The 14,682-nt window shown below is 73.5% G+C and overlaps 1 protein-coding gene across 1 annotated transcript; it reads right to left on the reverse strand.

The window, feature by feature from the left end:
- Window positions 1-5: 5 nt before the first annotated feature.
- LOC309416149 (neurexin-2-like) lies at window positions 6-10,565 on the reverse strand (the record flags this gene model as incomplete). Its single annotated transcript, XM_082015726.1, has 11 exons — window positions 10,527-10,565; window positions 7,913-8,074; window positions 6,574-6,994; window positions 6,073-6,456; window positions 5,299-5,502; window positions 3,617-3,643; window positions 2,850-2,969; window positions 2,377-2,758; window positions 1,184-1,374; window positions 925-1,098; window positions 6-91 (listed from the first exon to the last, which is right to left on the reverse strand). Coding segments are annotated over exons 1-11 (2,175 nt in total), but the record flags the coding sequence as incomplete, so codon positions are not given.
- Window positions 10,566-14,682: the final 4,117 nt, after the last annotated feature.

Consider the following 14,682-nt stretch of genomic DNA (forward strand, 5'->3'; position numbering starts at 1 on the left):
GTCATGGTGCAGTCGCACGTGAAGCCGTCCCACTGCTGCAGGCAGACGCCCTGGTTGGCGCACGACTCCTCCGTGCACGTCGTGCTCGGGCCTGTGGGCGCCGGCGTCACTGGGGTGCCCCCCCCTTCCCCCCCCCCCCGGCCCCGGGTGTCCCCGTGCACCCCGTCCGCCCCTCTGCACCCTCGTGCACCCTCGTGCGCCCGCCCGCCTTTGCGCGCCCCGCGCACGCCCCGGTGCGCCCGTCCGCCGCCGAGCGCCCTCGTGAAACCCCTCGTGCGCCCTCCACGCCACCCCCGCGTGCACACCCCACGTGCCCCGAGCACCCTTGGGTGCCCGTGCCCAGCCCCGCAGTCCCCTGGGCACCCTGCGAGCACCCTCGCGTGCCCTTGCGCACCCCCCTGCACCCTCCTGCACCCTTGTGCACCCCCGTACCCCCTCCCCGTGCCCCCTCCTGCACCCCCCTACCCCCACTCACCCCCTCCTGCACCCTCCCTCGGCACCGTGTCCTCCCCTGCACTCCCGTGTCCCCCGATCCTCCTTCCTGCACCCCATCCATCCCCGTACCCCCTCCTACACCCCCACGCACCCTCCTGCACCCCCCTACACCCCTGTGCACCCCAGTACCCCCGCCTACACCCCCCCGCACCCCTACACCCTCACGTGCCCTCCTGCACCCTCCTGCACCCCTGTGCACCCCCGGGTACCAGCGTACCCCCTCCTGCACCCCTTTGCACCCCAGTACCCCCTCCTGCACCCCCACGCACCCCCCCTACACCCCCACGTGCCCTCCTGCACCCCTGTGCACCCCCGGGTACCAGCGTACCCCCTCCTGCACCCCCCCCACACCCCCACGCGCCCTCCTGCACCCCTGTGCACCCCCGTACCCCCTCCCCGTTGCCCCTCCTGCACCCCCGCGCCCCTCACCGTCGCAGCCGCGCTGCACGTGGCCCACGCGGTGCAGCGCGTCGGCCAGCAGGTCGGGCAGGCGGCCGTTGAGGTCGAGCGAGGCCAGGCAGCCCTGGAAGCCCCCGCGCGACGCCACCAGCTTGGGCAGCCGCCCCAGCAGCCCCTTGCTGACGCCCCCGACGTACAGCTCCCCTGGGGGGGCGGCGGGGGGGTCACCGGGGTGACGCGGCCGCCCCCCGCCCCGCGCCGCCCCCCGCCCCGCGGCCGCCCCGCTCACCCTTGAGGTCGAGGTTGCGGGCGCCCTGGCCGTGCTGGGTGACGGGGCGCCCGTCCACCCGCAGCCCGTGCAGGGTGCCGCCCTCGCGGGCCACCGACACCTCGTGCCAGCGCCCGTCGTGCAGCGGCTGCTCCGAGTTGCCCTTCATGAGCGAGGGGCCGTCGCCCAGGTCGAAAACGTAGTGGATGTACCTGGGGGGGCGGGGCCTGAGCCGGGCGGGGCCGCGGGCGCGGCGGGGGCGGGGCCAGGGCGGGGGAGGGGCCTGCGCCAAGGGGGCGGCGCCCGAGCCGAGGGGGCGGCCCCCCAAGGCGAAGGCACGAAGGCGGCGTCTGCGACCGGGGGGGAGTGGCCCGAGCTGGGGTGTGGTCGAATGGGGAGGGGTCTGGTAAGAGGGGGAGGAGCCTGAGCCGAGGGGGCGGCCCCCCAAGTCGAAGGCACGAAGGCGGCCTCTGCGACCGGGGGGGAGTGGCCCGAGCTGGGGTGTGGTCGAATGGGGAGGGGTCTGAGCCAAGGGGGCGGCCCCCCAGTCAGAGACAGGATGGCAGCACCTGCAATGGGGGGCGTGGCCTCACCTAGGGGTGTGGTCAAATGGGGAGGGGCCTGATCCGAGGGGGGCCTGACCCAAGGAGGAGGAGCCTGAGACAACTGGGCGGGGCCTCATCAGCAGGGGTGGGGACGGGGCCAAGGGGGCAGGGCCTGAGGCCTGGCGGGCACCATGGGGAGGGGGTCCCCGGGGGGGTTGGGGTCCCCGGGGGGGGGTCGGGGTCCCCGGGGGGGGGTCGGGACCCCCAGGAGGTTCAGAGCTCCCCGAGGTCCCCGGGGGGGGTCAGGACCCCCAGGAGGTCCGGAGCTCCCCAAGGTCCCTGGTGGGGGGGGGGGGGGTCAGGACCCCCAGGAGGTCCGGAGCTCCCCGAGGTCCCCGGGGGGGGTCGGGGCCCCCAGGAGGTCTGGAGCTCCCCGAGGTCCCCGGGGGGGGTCAGGACCCCCAGGAGGTTCGGAGCTCCCCAAGGTCCCTGGTGGGGGGGGGGGGGTCAGGACCCCCAGGAGGTCCGGAGCTCCCCGAGGTCCCTGGGGGGGGTCGGGGCCCCCAGGAGGTCCGGAGCTCCCCGAGGTCCCCGGGGGGGGTCGGGGCCCCCAGGAGGTCCGGAGCTCCCCGGGCCGCCCCGGCCGCCCCCCTGGAGACGCGCCCTCACCCCTTAACGAGCTCGACGACGAGGAAGTCGTTGCCGTTGCCGCTGTTGAAGAGGATGAGGCCGTCGGGCGCGGTGGTCTTGAACTGGAAGAAGAGGTGCATGGAGGCGTAGGCCTGCAGCGTGGCCAGCGCCACGTAGGAGCCGCGCCCGCCGAAGGCCACCGGGTCGGCCACGATGGCGCGGCGGCCGAAGCGCGCGTTGAGCTCGCAGGAGCTGATGTCGCCGTTCTTGCAGAGGTCCAGGTAGGGCCGCCCGTTGAAGAGGAGCCCGCTCAGGTGGCCCAGGAAGTTGGAGGGCGCGGCGGCCAGGAAGCGCCGCTCCGTCACGATGCCCGTCTCGATGTTGTGGAACTCCAGGCGGGTGTGGGCGCCCGACATCTGCCCTGCGGGGGCGGGCGGGGGGCGGCGGTGGGCGTCCCCGCCGCGCCCCCCCCCGCCCCGCCGCCCCCCGCCGCCCCCCCCGCGCGCCGGCACCTTCCACGGTGACGTTGTCGACGGAGAGCTGGAGGTTGCGCCCGCGCCGCGCCACCCGCACCGTGTGCCACTCGTTGTCGTCCAGCTTCTGCCCCGCGAAGAGGGTCTCGGGGCCCTTGCCTGGGGGCGGGGGTCAGCCGGGCCGCGCACACCACCCCCCCACCCCCGAAAGCCCCCCGCACCCGCTCCGGCGAACGCCGCGCGCGCGGACCCCCCCGGGGCCCCGTGGGGAGGGAAACGGGGGGCGCGTGCGGGGGGGGTGCGCGCGTACCCCTGCGCGCCCGCGGAGCGACTGCGCGCGCCGCCGCGGCACGTGCGCAGAACGGGGGCGTGCGCGCGGGCGCGTCCCGACGCCCACGTGCTCCCACCCCCCGGGCCCCTCCCCTCGCGTGGGGACCCCCCGCTCACCTGAGTCCGGAGCTGGCTGTCGCGCGCCGGGCACGGCCGTCGCGCGCGCGGCCCCCCCGCCCCCCCCCGCGCACGCGCCCTCGTGCCGCCGCCGCCCCCCGGCACGGCCGGCGTCCTCGCCGGGGCGCGCGCGACGCGAGGCCTCGCGCGCGCGCGTCTGCGCGCCCCCGGCCCCCGCACGCGCGCGTGCCCCCGGCGGGGGGGGCTGAGCCGCGCCCGCACGCGCGGGGCCTCGTGCACCCGCGCCCCGCCCCGCGCACGCCTCGCGCGCGCGTGTGCGCGGCCGCGGCCTCGCGGGACCCCCGGGCACGGGGGGGTGCGCAGACCCTACGGGGGGCCCGGGGGGGGCGCACACTTACTGGGGTGGCAGCCCACGCGCACGCAGTCTGGGGAGAGAAGAGAGCAGGATCAGGCCCTTCGGAGCCGCAGCCGGCGTCACCGCCCCGGGGACGAGGGGGGGCGGCCGGGACGGGCGGCGCGAGGTGCCAGCGGGGACGGGACTGGATGGGACTGGGATGGGACTGGGATGGGACTGGAGAGGGGGATTGGGACGGGACCGGGACGGGACTGGGACTGGGATGTGACTGAGATGGGGACTGGGATGGGACTAGAGAGGGGGACTGGGACTGGGATGGGACTGGAGATGGGGACTGGAGATGGGAACTGGAGATGGGAACTGGAGATGGGATGGGACTGGAGAGGGGGATTGGGACAGGACTGGGACGGGACTGGGACGGGACTGAGATGGGGACTGGGATGGGACTGGAGATGGGAACTGGAGATGGGAACTGGAGATGGGAACTGGAGATGGGAACTGGAGATGGGAACTGGAGATGGGAACTGGAGATGGGATGGGACTGAGGAGGGGGATTGGGACAGCACTGGGACGGGACTGGGACTGGGATGGGACTGAGATGGGGACTGGGACGGGACTGGGATGGGACTGAGATGGGGACTGGGACGGGACTGGGATGGGACTGGGGATGGGACTGGGGATGGGGACTGAAATGGAATGGGACTGCGATTGGACTGGGATGAGACTGGGATGGAATGTGATTGTACTGGGATGGAACTGGGATAGGACTGGGGATGGGGACTGGGCCTGGGATAAAGATGGGGACTGAGCGGGGGGGGGCTGGGCTGGGGCCCAGCACAGGAGCAGCCTGTGCCGGGGGGTCCTGGGGGGTCTCAGAGGCACCTCGCGGGGGGTCCCGGCCACCTCGCAGGGCCCAGCCCGGGGGGTGCGAGGGATCCCGGGGGATCGGGGGGATCCGGGGGGATCGGGCGCCCCAGGGCTGGGCCCCCCCCTCGTCAACCGCTGCGGGGCGGGGGGGGCAAACGCGCCGGGACCCGTGGGGACCCCAATCCCACGAGGGGGTCCCCAGGGCTGCAGGGGGGATCCCCAATCCCACGGGGGGGTCCCCAACCGTGCAGGGGGGCTGCAGCCCCATTGGGGGGTCCCCAGGGCTGCAGGGGGGATCCCGATCCCATGGGGGGTCCCCAGCCCCTCGGGGGGTCCCCAGTGCTGTGGGGCTGCAGGGGGGAACCCCAATCCCGTGGGGGGTCCCCGAGCCCACAGAGGACCTGCAGCCGCGTGGGGGTCCACCCACCCTGCGTGTGGCTGCAGGGAGACCCCGACCCTGGGGGATCCCAGATCCCTGGGGGGGATCCCAGCCCCTCCGGGGGGTCCCGGCGCCATGCCCCAAGTGGCAGCGGGGGGGTCACGAAGGCTCCAAACCCGGCGGGGGGGGGACGGACAGACGGACATGGGACCCGACAGGGACGTGGGTGCCCGAGTTGGCTCTGGTGACGCCCCCCAGAGGTGCCGTTTAGGGGACCCGGCCCGGTTTGGGGTCTCAGGTGCAATTTTGGGGTCCCGGGCACCGTTTCGAGGTCCCAGCACCGACTCCAGCATCACTTCGGGGACCGTTCCGGGGTCACGAGCGCCGCCTCGGGCACCGCTCCGGGGGCCGTTCCGGGGACCCCGCCGCGCGCGCGCCGTCGCGGACCGCGCCGGGGTCGGGGGTGCCGGGGGGCTCACCCAGGTTGACGGTGAGCTTCATGCGGCCCCCGTCCAGCTCGAGCCGCAGCGTGTCGGCCGACTGCCGCGACGTGGTGGCCAGGACGAGGCCGTAGGCGCGGGGGGACATGAAGCGCAGGGCCACGTCCTCCGCCTCCGTCTGCGCCGCCCCCGGCACCAGGATCTTCAGGTACATGCTGCCGTCGTAGCTCAGCACCGCCGCCTCTGCGGGGGACCCCCGTCACGCCGCCGCGCAGCGGGGAGATCGGGGGGACCCCCGTCACCGCGCACCGGGGCGATCGGGGGGACCCCCGTCACCATGCAGCGGGGCGAGCGGGGGGACCCCTGTTACCGCGCACCGGGGCTATTGGGGGGACCCCCCGGGCTCCACACACTGGGGCGATCGGGGGGACCCCCGTCGCTGCATACTGGGGCTATTGGGGGGACCCCTGTCACGCCACCGCGCAGTGGGGAGATCGGGGGGACCCCCGTCACCGCACACCGGGGCTATTGGGGGGACCCCTGTCATGCCACCGCGCAGCGGGGAGATCGGGGGGACCCCCGTCACCGGGGCGATCGGAGGGACCCCCGTCATTCCACCGCACAGCGGGGAGATCGGGGGGACCCCCGTCACCGTGCACCGGGGCGATCGGGGGGACCCCCTGTCACCGCACACCGGGGCGATCGGGGGGACCCCCGTCACCGCACACTGGGGCTATTGGGGGGACCCCGTCACTGCAGACCCCCAGCACCCCGGGTGCCCCCTCCCCAGGACCACCCCCCGCGGCCACGCACCGGTCTCGCAGCGGGGTCCCAGGTAGCCGGTGCCGAGGCAGTCGCAGACGAAGCGGTTCCAGCCCTCGCGGCAGAGCCCCCCGTTGCGGCAGGGCCCGCTGGCGCAGTGCCGGGGGGGCTCGCGGGCGCAGAAGGGGGCGACCCCCGGGGCGGCCTGCTCCTCCGCCAGCCGCCGCACGTCCTGGCTGCGGCCGTTGACGAAGAGGTCGCGGACGCAGCCCACGTAGCCGTAGCGCAGAAAGGCCGTCCAGAGCTCGGGGGGCAGCGGGGGGCCCGGCCGCCCCTCGGGGAGCCCCCCCAGGTACAGCTCCGAGTCCAGGTCCAGCACCTCGCTCTCACCGCTCGCCAGGAAAGGGGTGCTGCGGCTGTTCACCGACACCGAGCCTGGGGGGCACCGGCGGCGTCGGGGGCGCCGCGGGGACCCCGGGGCGCGCCCGCCCGCCCCCCCCCCACCGCGCGCGGCCGCCCCTCCCCGCGCCGGCGCCCTCGCGGCCCCCGCACCTTTCCGCCCGTCCCGCTGCACGTCCACGTGGCACCACTCGCCGTCCGTGACCTTGCGGGCGCTGGCGCGCACCTTGACGCCGCCGGAGCCCATGTCCAGCAGCAGGTAGAGGTGCCCGTCCAGCAGCTCCAGGGCGAAGTAGTCGGGCCGGGGGCGGCCGGACCCCCGCGGCCGCCCCTGGGCGAAGAGCAGGAGCCCGTTGGCCTCGGTGGTGCGGAAGTCGAAGGAGACGGAGCCGGCGCGCGCCGCGCGCCACGCCGGCAGCGCCAGGAAGGCCTGCGGCGTGCCGAAGGTGACGGGCTCCAGGGCGGCCACGGCCTCGCAGCGGAAGAGCAGCGCCCCGTGCAGCGTCACGCGCCCGTCGCCCTCCTGCGCCAGGCGCGACAGCTCCAGCTTGAAGTCGTTGTTCTTGTAGACCACCTGGGGGGGGCGGGGGGCGTGTCCCACGGGCGCCCCTGGCCCGCGGCACCGGACCCCGTGCACCCCGTGTCCCCGTGCACCCCACATCCCTGTGCACCCCGGTGCTCCCCGTGCACCCCGTGTCCCCGTGCACCCCACATCCCTGTGCACCCCGGTGCTCCCCGTGCACCCCGGTGCTCCCTGTGCTCCCCGTGCACCCATGCACCCCACATCCCCGTGCACCCCGTGTCCCCGTGCACCCCGGTGCTCCCTGTGCTCCCCGTGCACCCATGCACCCCACATCCCTGTGCACCCCGTGTCCCCGTGCACCCCGGTGCTCCCTGTGCTCCCCATGCACCCATGCACCCCACATCCCCGTGCACCCCGTGTCCCCGTGCACCCCGGTGCTCCCTGTGCTCCCCGTGCACCCATGCACCCCACATCCCCGTGCACCCCGTGTCCCTGTGCACCCCGTGTCCCCGTGCACCCCAGTGCTCCCCGTGCACCCATGCACCCCACATCCCCGTGCACCCCGTGTCCCCGTGCACCCCGGTGCTCCCTGTGCTCCCCGTGCACCCATGCACCCCACATCCCCGTGCACCCCGTGTCCCTGTGCACCCCGTGTCCCCGTGCACCCCAGTGCTCCCCGTGCACCCATGCACCCCACATCCCCGTGCACCCCAGTGCTCCCCGTGCACCCCATGTCCCCATGCACCCCAGTGCTCCCTGTGCACCCCCGTGCTCCCCACGTCCCTGTGCACCCCACGTCCCTGTGCACCCCAGTACTCCCCGTGCACCCATGCACCCCACCTCCCCGTGCACCCCAGTGTTCCCCGTGCACCCATGCACCCCACATCCCCGTGCACCCCAGTGCTCCCCACGCCCCCATGCACCCCAGTGCTCCCTGTGCCCCCCGGCACCCCACACCCCCGCGCTCACGTCCTTCAGGCAGCCCATGAAGTTGTTGCTGACGGGGGAGCCGGGCAGGTCGGCGGTGTTGGGGGACCCCCCCACGTAGAAGAAGTCGTCGGAGCCCAGCATGGTGTAGTCCTCCTGCGTGTACCCCGTCGTCGTCAGGATCCCGTCCACCGAGATCGTCACCTGCGGCACGAGCGCGCCCGGCCTCAGCGGGGGCCCCCCCCGCCTGCCCGCCGCAGCCATTTCTGTGTCTGGGGGGGGACCCCAAAAGGGGTGGGGGGGGCTGGGGGCGGTACCCGGGAGGCTGGGGGCGATGGGGGGGGAACGGGGCTGTGGGGGGACGGTGGGGACGACGGAGGGCAATGGGGGGCAATATGGCGGTGACGGGCGGGGGGGGGGATGGGGATGTGGGGAGTGATGGGGCGAGGGGGGCGGAGGGGCGGTAATGGGGGGGACAGGGGCAGCGGTGGGGGCGTGGATGGGATATGGGGCGGGTGAGGGGGCACGGGGGGGCGGGCCGGGGGCCTCGGGAGGCGCCCGGGGGGGCTGGGGCACCCCCGGGGGGGCACACCGGGGGTCTCGGGGCGGCCCAAGGCTGCCCCTGGGCGCAGCTACGGGGCCCCGGCCGGGTGCGGGGGGACACGGACCCCCGCGGCCGGTGCCCCCCGGGCCGCGCCCCGCCCCCGCCCGGGGCGATCAGCGCTCATCAGCGGCCGCCGCTAATGAGGCCGCGGCCTCAGGGCCCTCCCCCCCGGGAGACCCCGCCCCCCGGGAGACCCCGCCCCCCAGGAGCCCCCCGGGGGGGGTGAGGAGGGGGAGGGGGTGGCGAGGGGGGAGGGGCCGGGGGTGACAGGGTGACACCGAGGGGTGACACCGGGGAGGGGGGGGTGGATTAGTAACGAGTTTTGGGGGTCCTCAGACAGAACCAAGCTCAGACAGAAAAATGGCTGTTAGTGGGGCTCAGCGCGCGCGAGGGCGTGCGAGGGCGTGCGAGGGCGTGCGAGGGGTGTGTGCGGGTGTACGAGGGGCGTGCGAGGGGCGCGCGAGGGGTGCGAGGGCGTACAAGGGGTGTGCGAGGGCGTGCAGGGGCGTGCGAGGGGTGTGTGAGGGTGTACGAGGGGCGTGCAAGGGGCGTGCAAGGGGCGTGCGAGGGTGCACGAGGGGTGTGCCAGGGCGTGCAGGGGCGCGCGAGGACGTGCGAGGAGCCGTGCACGCGGGCGTGCGGGGACAGCAGGGACAGCGGCAGCACCGGGGCGGCGGGAGGCACAGGGGCGGCCCGGGCGCAGCTCGCACACGCGTGTGAGCACACGCACACGCACGGGCTGCGAGCACGCGTCGCTGCGTGCTCAAGCACACGCGTGCCCCAGGCTGGGCTCACGCCGATGCGCATGCACACATGCACGCCCCAGCGTGACCCTCGCACCAACGCACGCCCGTGCACGCACGTGCGCGCCCATCCTGCGCCTCGCACACCGGCACCCACCCCGCAGCCGTGCCGGCCCCGGTGCGCCGCCAGCAGCACCCAGGGGTGGGGAGGAGGAGGAGGCGGAGGAGGAGGAGGAGGAGGAGGGGGAGGAAGGCCGGGGGGCACAGTGTTAGTGAGCCGTGCGGGGCCGTGCGAAGGCGTGCAAAGCCGTGCGAGGGCTCCGGCGCAGGCAGCGGGGCCCGATCCCTGCGGGGCCGGGGGGCCGGGGGCGGCCCCGCTGCCTGCGGGGGGGGGAAGGGGGGGCGGCAGCTGCCCACGGGCTTGTCCTGAAAACGCCATTTCCATCCTCAATTCGGGGAGGGGGCACCCCAAAAAAGACGACCCCCCCCCCAGCTTGATCACCCCACCCCCAAGCCTGGGTTTTGGGGGAAACTGGCTGGTTTCGGGGTCGGGGCGCCGAAGCCTGGCTGCCTGCAAGGGGAGGGGGCATCAAACGGACCAAAAAGCCAAGAATTCGCCCCAAAAAGTGGCGTTTGGGACCTCGCGCCAACCCCCCGGGGAAAAACAGCCTCCCCGCGAGCCCGGGTGGGGTTTTGGGGTGAAACTGGCTGGTTTTAGCACTGGGGAGCTGAGGCCCGGCCGCGTGGGCGCGGAGTCTCAAGTTGCCCAAAATCACAAGAATTCGCCCCAAAAGGCGGGGCTTGGGCCGCCACAGCGCCCCCTTGCGGAAAAACATTCCCCCCCGACCCGAAGGGGCTTTTCTGGGGGGAAAGCGGCCGGTTTTGGCGCTGGGGAGCCGAGACCTGGCTGCGGGGGGGGGGGTGGGGGTGGCACAAAATAGCCCCAAATCCCGAGGAAATCAGCCCAAAAAGTGGGGCTCGGGACCCCACGTCGCCCCTCCAGGGAAAGAACCCAGGCCCCCGGGCAGGATTTTGGGGGAAAGCGGCCGGTTTTGGCCCCGGAACCGAGGCCCGACGGCGTCCGGCGGGAGATCGGCCCAAACCCCAGAGATTCGCCCCCAAAAGCGGGGCTCGGGCCCCCCGCCCCCCCGCAGGACAAGCGTGTCCCCCCCCGGCCCCCGGCAGGCGTTTCGGGGGAAAGCGGCCGGTTCTCGCCTCGGGGGGCCGCGGCCGGGCGGGCGCCCCGAGTGGCCCCGAGTCGCGCGGGGTGGCCGCGGCGCGGCCGCGGTGACGCCGGAGCGATAACTACCAGGTAGCGCAGCGTGTTTACCATGGCGTGGCCGATCCCCGCGTGCTGGCGCCGGCGCGCAGCGGAGAGAGCACAGAACACGAGAGGTGACGTCCCCGGCGTTGGGGGGGGCCGGGGGGGGGGACACCCCCCCGGGATTAGTCGGGGGGCGGGGAGGTTAGTGGGGGGCCCCGGTAAGCGTGTTAGTCGCACGCGCGCACACAGAGGGGGGGGGCGTTGCACGGGGAGGGGGGGCGTTGCGTGGGGGGGGGCGGGGGGGGCGCCCACCCTTGGGGAGAGAAGCAGAGAGTCGTTAGAGGGGGCGGGGGGCAGGGGCAAACCCCCCCCCAATCCCACGGGCGCCCAGTGCTCCCCGCTGGGTGGTCGACCAAGGCGCCCAGTGCTCCCAGTTGGGGAGCAGCCCCCAGTGTCCCTCACCCCCAGTTGGGTGGCTGACCAAGGCGCCCGCTGCCCCCAGTGCTCCCAGTTGGGTGATTGACCAAGGCGCCCAGTGCTCCCCGTTGAGTAGCTGTCCAAGGCTCCCAGTGCTCCCAGTTGGGTAGTTGACCAACATGTCCAGCGCTCCCAGTTTGGGAGCAGACCCTGGTGCCCAGTGCTCCCAGTTGGGCACTGGACCAAGGTATCTGGGGCTCCCAGTTGGGGAGCAGCCCCTGGTGTCCAGTACCCCCAGTTGGGTAGCTGTCCAAGGCACCCAGTGCTCCCAGTGCTCCCAGTTGTGTAGTTGACGAAGGCAATCAGTGCTCCCACTGCCCCCAGTTGGGGAGCACCCCTGGGGTCCAGCACCCAGTGCTCCCAGTTGGGGAGGTGACCAAGGCGCTCAGTACTCCCAGTTGGGTAGTTCACTGACCAAGGCGCCCAGTGCTCCCAGTGCTCCCAGTTGGCGAGCTGACCAAGGCACCCAGTGCTCCCAGTAGGGGAGCTGAGCAAGGTGCCCAGTGCTCCCAGTTGGGTAGCTGACCAATGAAGGCGCCCAGTGCTCCCAGTCAGGTAGTTGACCAAGATGCCCAGTGCTTCCAGTTGGAGAGTTCACCAACCCAGGTGCCCAGTGCTCCCAGTGCTCCCAGTCGGGGAGATGAGCAAGGCAGCCAGTGCTCCCAGTTGGGGAGTTGACCAAGACACCCAGTGTTCCCAGTCAGGAAGCTGAGCAAGACGCCCAGTGCTCCCAGTTGGGGAGTTGACCGAACAAGATGCCCAGTGCTCCCAGTTGGGGAGCTGACCAAGACGCCCAGCGCTCCCAGTTGGGGAGTTGACCAAGACGCCCAGCGCTCCCAGTTGGGGAGCTGACCAAGACGCCCAGCACTCCCAGTTGGGAGTTGACCAAGACGCCCAGCACTCCCAGTTGGGGAGTTGACCAAGACGCCCAGCGCTCCCAGCTGGGGAGTTGACTGACCAAGACGCCCAGCGCTCCAGTTGGGGAGTTGACCAAGACGCCCAGCACTCCCAGTTGGGGAGTTGACCAAGACGCCCAGCGCTCCCAGCTGGGGAGTTGACTGACCAAGACGCCCAGCGCTCCCAGTTGGGGAGTTGACCAAGACGCCCAGCGCTCCCAGCTGGGGAGTTGACCAAGACGCCCAGCGCTCCCAGTTGGGGAGTTGACCAAGATGCCCAGCGCTCCCAGCTGGGGAGCTGACCAAGACGCCCAGCGCTCCCAGTTGGGGAGCTGACCAAGACGCCCAGCGCTCCCAGTTGGGGAGTTGACCAAGACGCCCAGCGCTCCCAGCTGGGGAGCTGACCAAGACGCCCAGCGCTCCCAGCTGGGGAGTTGACCAAGACGCCCAGCGCTCCCAGTTGGGGAGTTGACCAAGACGCCCAGCGCTCCCAGCTGGGGAGTTGACCAAGACGCCCAGCGCTCCCAGCTGGGGAGTTGACCAAGACGCCCAGCGCTCCCAGTTGGGGAGTTGACCAAGATGCCCAGCGCTCCCAGCTGGGGAGCTGACCAAGACGCCCAGCGCTCCCAGTTGGGGAGCTGACCAAGACGCCCAGCGCTCCCAGTTGGGAGTTGACCAAGACGCCCAGCGCTCCCAGCTGGGGAGCTGACCAAGACGCCCAGCGCTCCAGTTGGGGAGTTGACCAAGACGCCCAGCGCTCCCAGTTGGGGAGCCGACCAAGACGCCCAGCGCTCCCAGCTGGGGAGTTGACCAAGACGCCCAGCGCTCCCAGTTGGGGAGCTGACCAAGACGCCCAGCGCTCCCAGTTGGGGAGCCGACCAAGACGCCCAGCGCTCCCAGTTGGGGAGTTGACCAAGACGCCCAGCGCTCCCAGCTGGGGAGCTGACCAAGACGCCCAGCGCTCCCAGTTGGGGAGTTGACCAAGACGCCCAGCGCTCCCAGTTGGGAGCCGACCAAGACGCCCGGCGCTCCCGCGCCCCCAGCCGGCGCCCAGCCCCCTCCCCCGCCCCTACCTGTCGCAGGTTGCGGGTGACGCGCACGTCGTGCCAGTCGTTGTCGTTGAACTTGCCGTTGACGGGCTCCACCAGCGCCTCGAAGGCGCCGGAGCCCAGGTTGATGACGAGCCAGACGGCGCCGCTCTTCAGCGAGAGGTTGACGTAGTCGGCCGACTTGCCGGTGTGCAGCAGCAGCCCGTTGCGCTGCAGCGTGCGGAAGGAGAGCGTCAGCTCGTCCGCGCTGCTCTGGATGGGGTTGTGCGACAGGTCGTAGCAGAAGAACTCGTTGCCCTTGAAGGTGGCCACGTACTCCTCCCGGCCTGCGGGGACCCCGCGTCAGCGCCCGGCGCCGCGGGCGTCACGGCGGGGATCGCGAGGGGGATCGCGACGGGGGCTTTGCGACAGGGATTGCGACAGGGATCGCGACGGGGACCTCGCAATGAGGACCTTGTGACGGGGACCTCGCGCCGGGGACCTCGCGCCGGGGATCGCGCCGGGGACCTTGTGACAGGGACCTCGCGCCGGGGACCTCGCGCCGCGGGGGGCTCGGCCGGGCGGCCGGCACGCGGCACGCGGCGCGCTCGGGGCGCGCGAGGGCAGCCGGGGTCCCTTGGCCGGGGGGGGGTCCCGGGGGTCGCGGGGGTCGCGCCCCACTGACCTTTCGTCGCCTGCTGGGTCTCGCCGGCGCCGCGGCCGGGCCCCCCCTCGGCGACCTCCGCGGGCCCTGGGGGAGGGGGCGGCGTCAGGGGCTCCGCGCGCGGGCACCCGCGTCCTCGTGCGAGGGGCCGCCCCCCCCGCCCCCCCCCGCCCCCTCCCCGTCCCCGTGCGAGGGCGGCCGCCCCTCCCCCCCCGTGCCCCCCCGTGTCGCACGAGCCACAGACATGATGGGGGGGGAGGGGCGGGGGGTGACGATGGCGATGGCGATGATGAGGACGATGACGATGATGAGGACGGGGCGGGGGGTGAGGGGGGCCCGAGGGCGGCACGCGGGGGGCGGGGCGCGTCATTACCTTGGCCGGTGACTCGCAGGTGGGCGGGACCTTGGGGGCGGAGCCAAAGCGAAACGAGGGAAAGCGAAAGTGGCGGCAGAAAGGGAAAGCGGGGGAGGGGGGGGAGAAAGCGAAAGTGCCGGGGGGGGCGGGGGGAGGCGGTTACGGGCGGGAAAAGGCAGAAAGAGGCGAAAGGGTTAAAGCCCCGGGAGCGGGGGGAGGGGCGGCGGGGACGGCCCAGAGCGAAGCGGCCGGCGGGGGGGAGGGGGTCGTGGGAGGAAACGAAAGGGGAACGGGGAGAATCCCGCGGGGGGGCGGGGGGGCAAAGCCGGCGCCGAGGCGGGAAAGCGGCGAAAGCACAAACCCCCCCGCAGCAACCAAAAGCGCCAAAACAACCCCAAAAGCAGCGGGGGGAGGGGAGAGAAGAGGCGTCACCGCGGGCCCGCGTCACAACTTAAAGCGCGTTAACTTGTGACGGCATCGGGCGATGCCGGGGGGGGGGGGGTCGGGGACACGGATACGGGGGGCGGGGACAGGTGCGGGGGGGCGGGGCCGCGCCGGCAGCGCCGCCCCTCCCCCACCCGCCGCCTTCCCGCGGGTTTTTCCCCCTTTTTGTCGTGGGGGGGAAAAGACCGGGAGGGGGGGGGGAGGGGAGGGCATGGAGACACGGGGGGGGCGCGAGGGGGGGCGCCCCCTCGCGCGGGGACCCCACCCCCACCCCCCGGGGGGTCCGCAGGGCTCGTGAGCGGCGGGGGCTAACGAGGGCCTCGCGCGAGCCCCGCCC

This window comes from Phaethon aethereus (genome assembly GCF_964289735.1).
Source record: "Phaethon aethereus genome assembly, contig: HAP1_SCAFFOLD_729, whole genome shotgun sequence".
NCBI classification, from domain to species: domain Eukaryota; kingdom Metazoa; phylum Chordata; class Aves; order Phaethontiformes; family Phaethontidae; genus Phaethon; species Phaethon aethereus.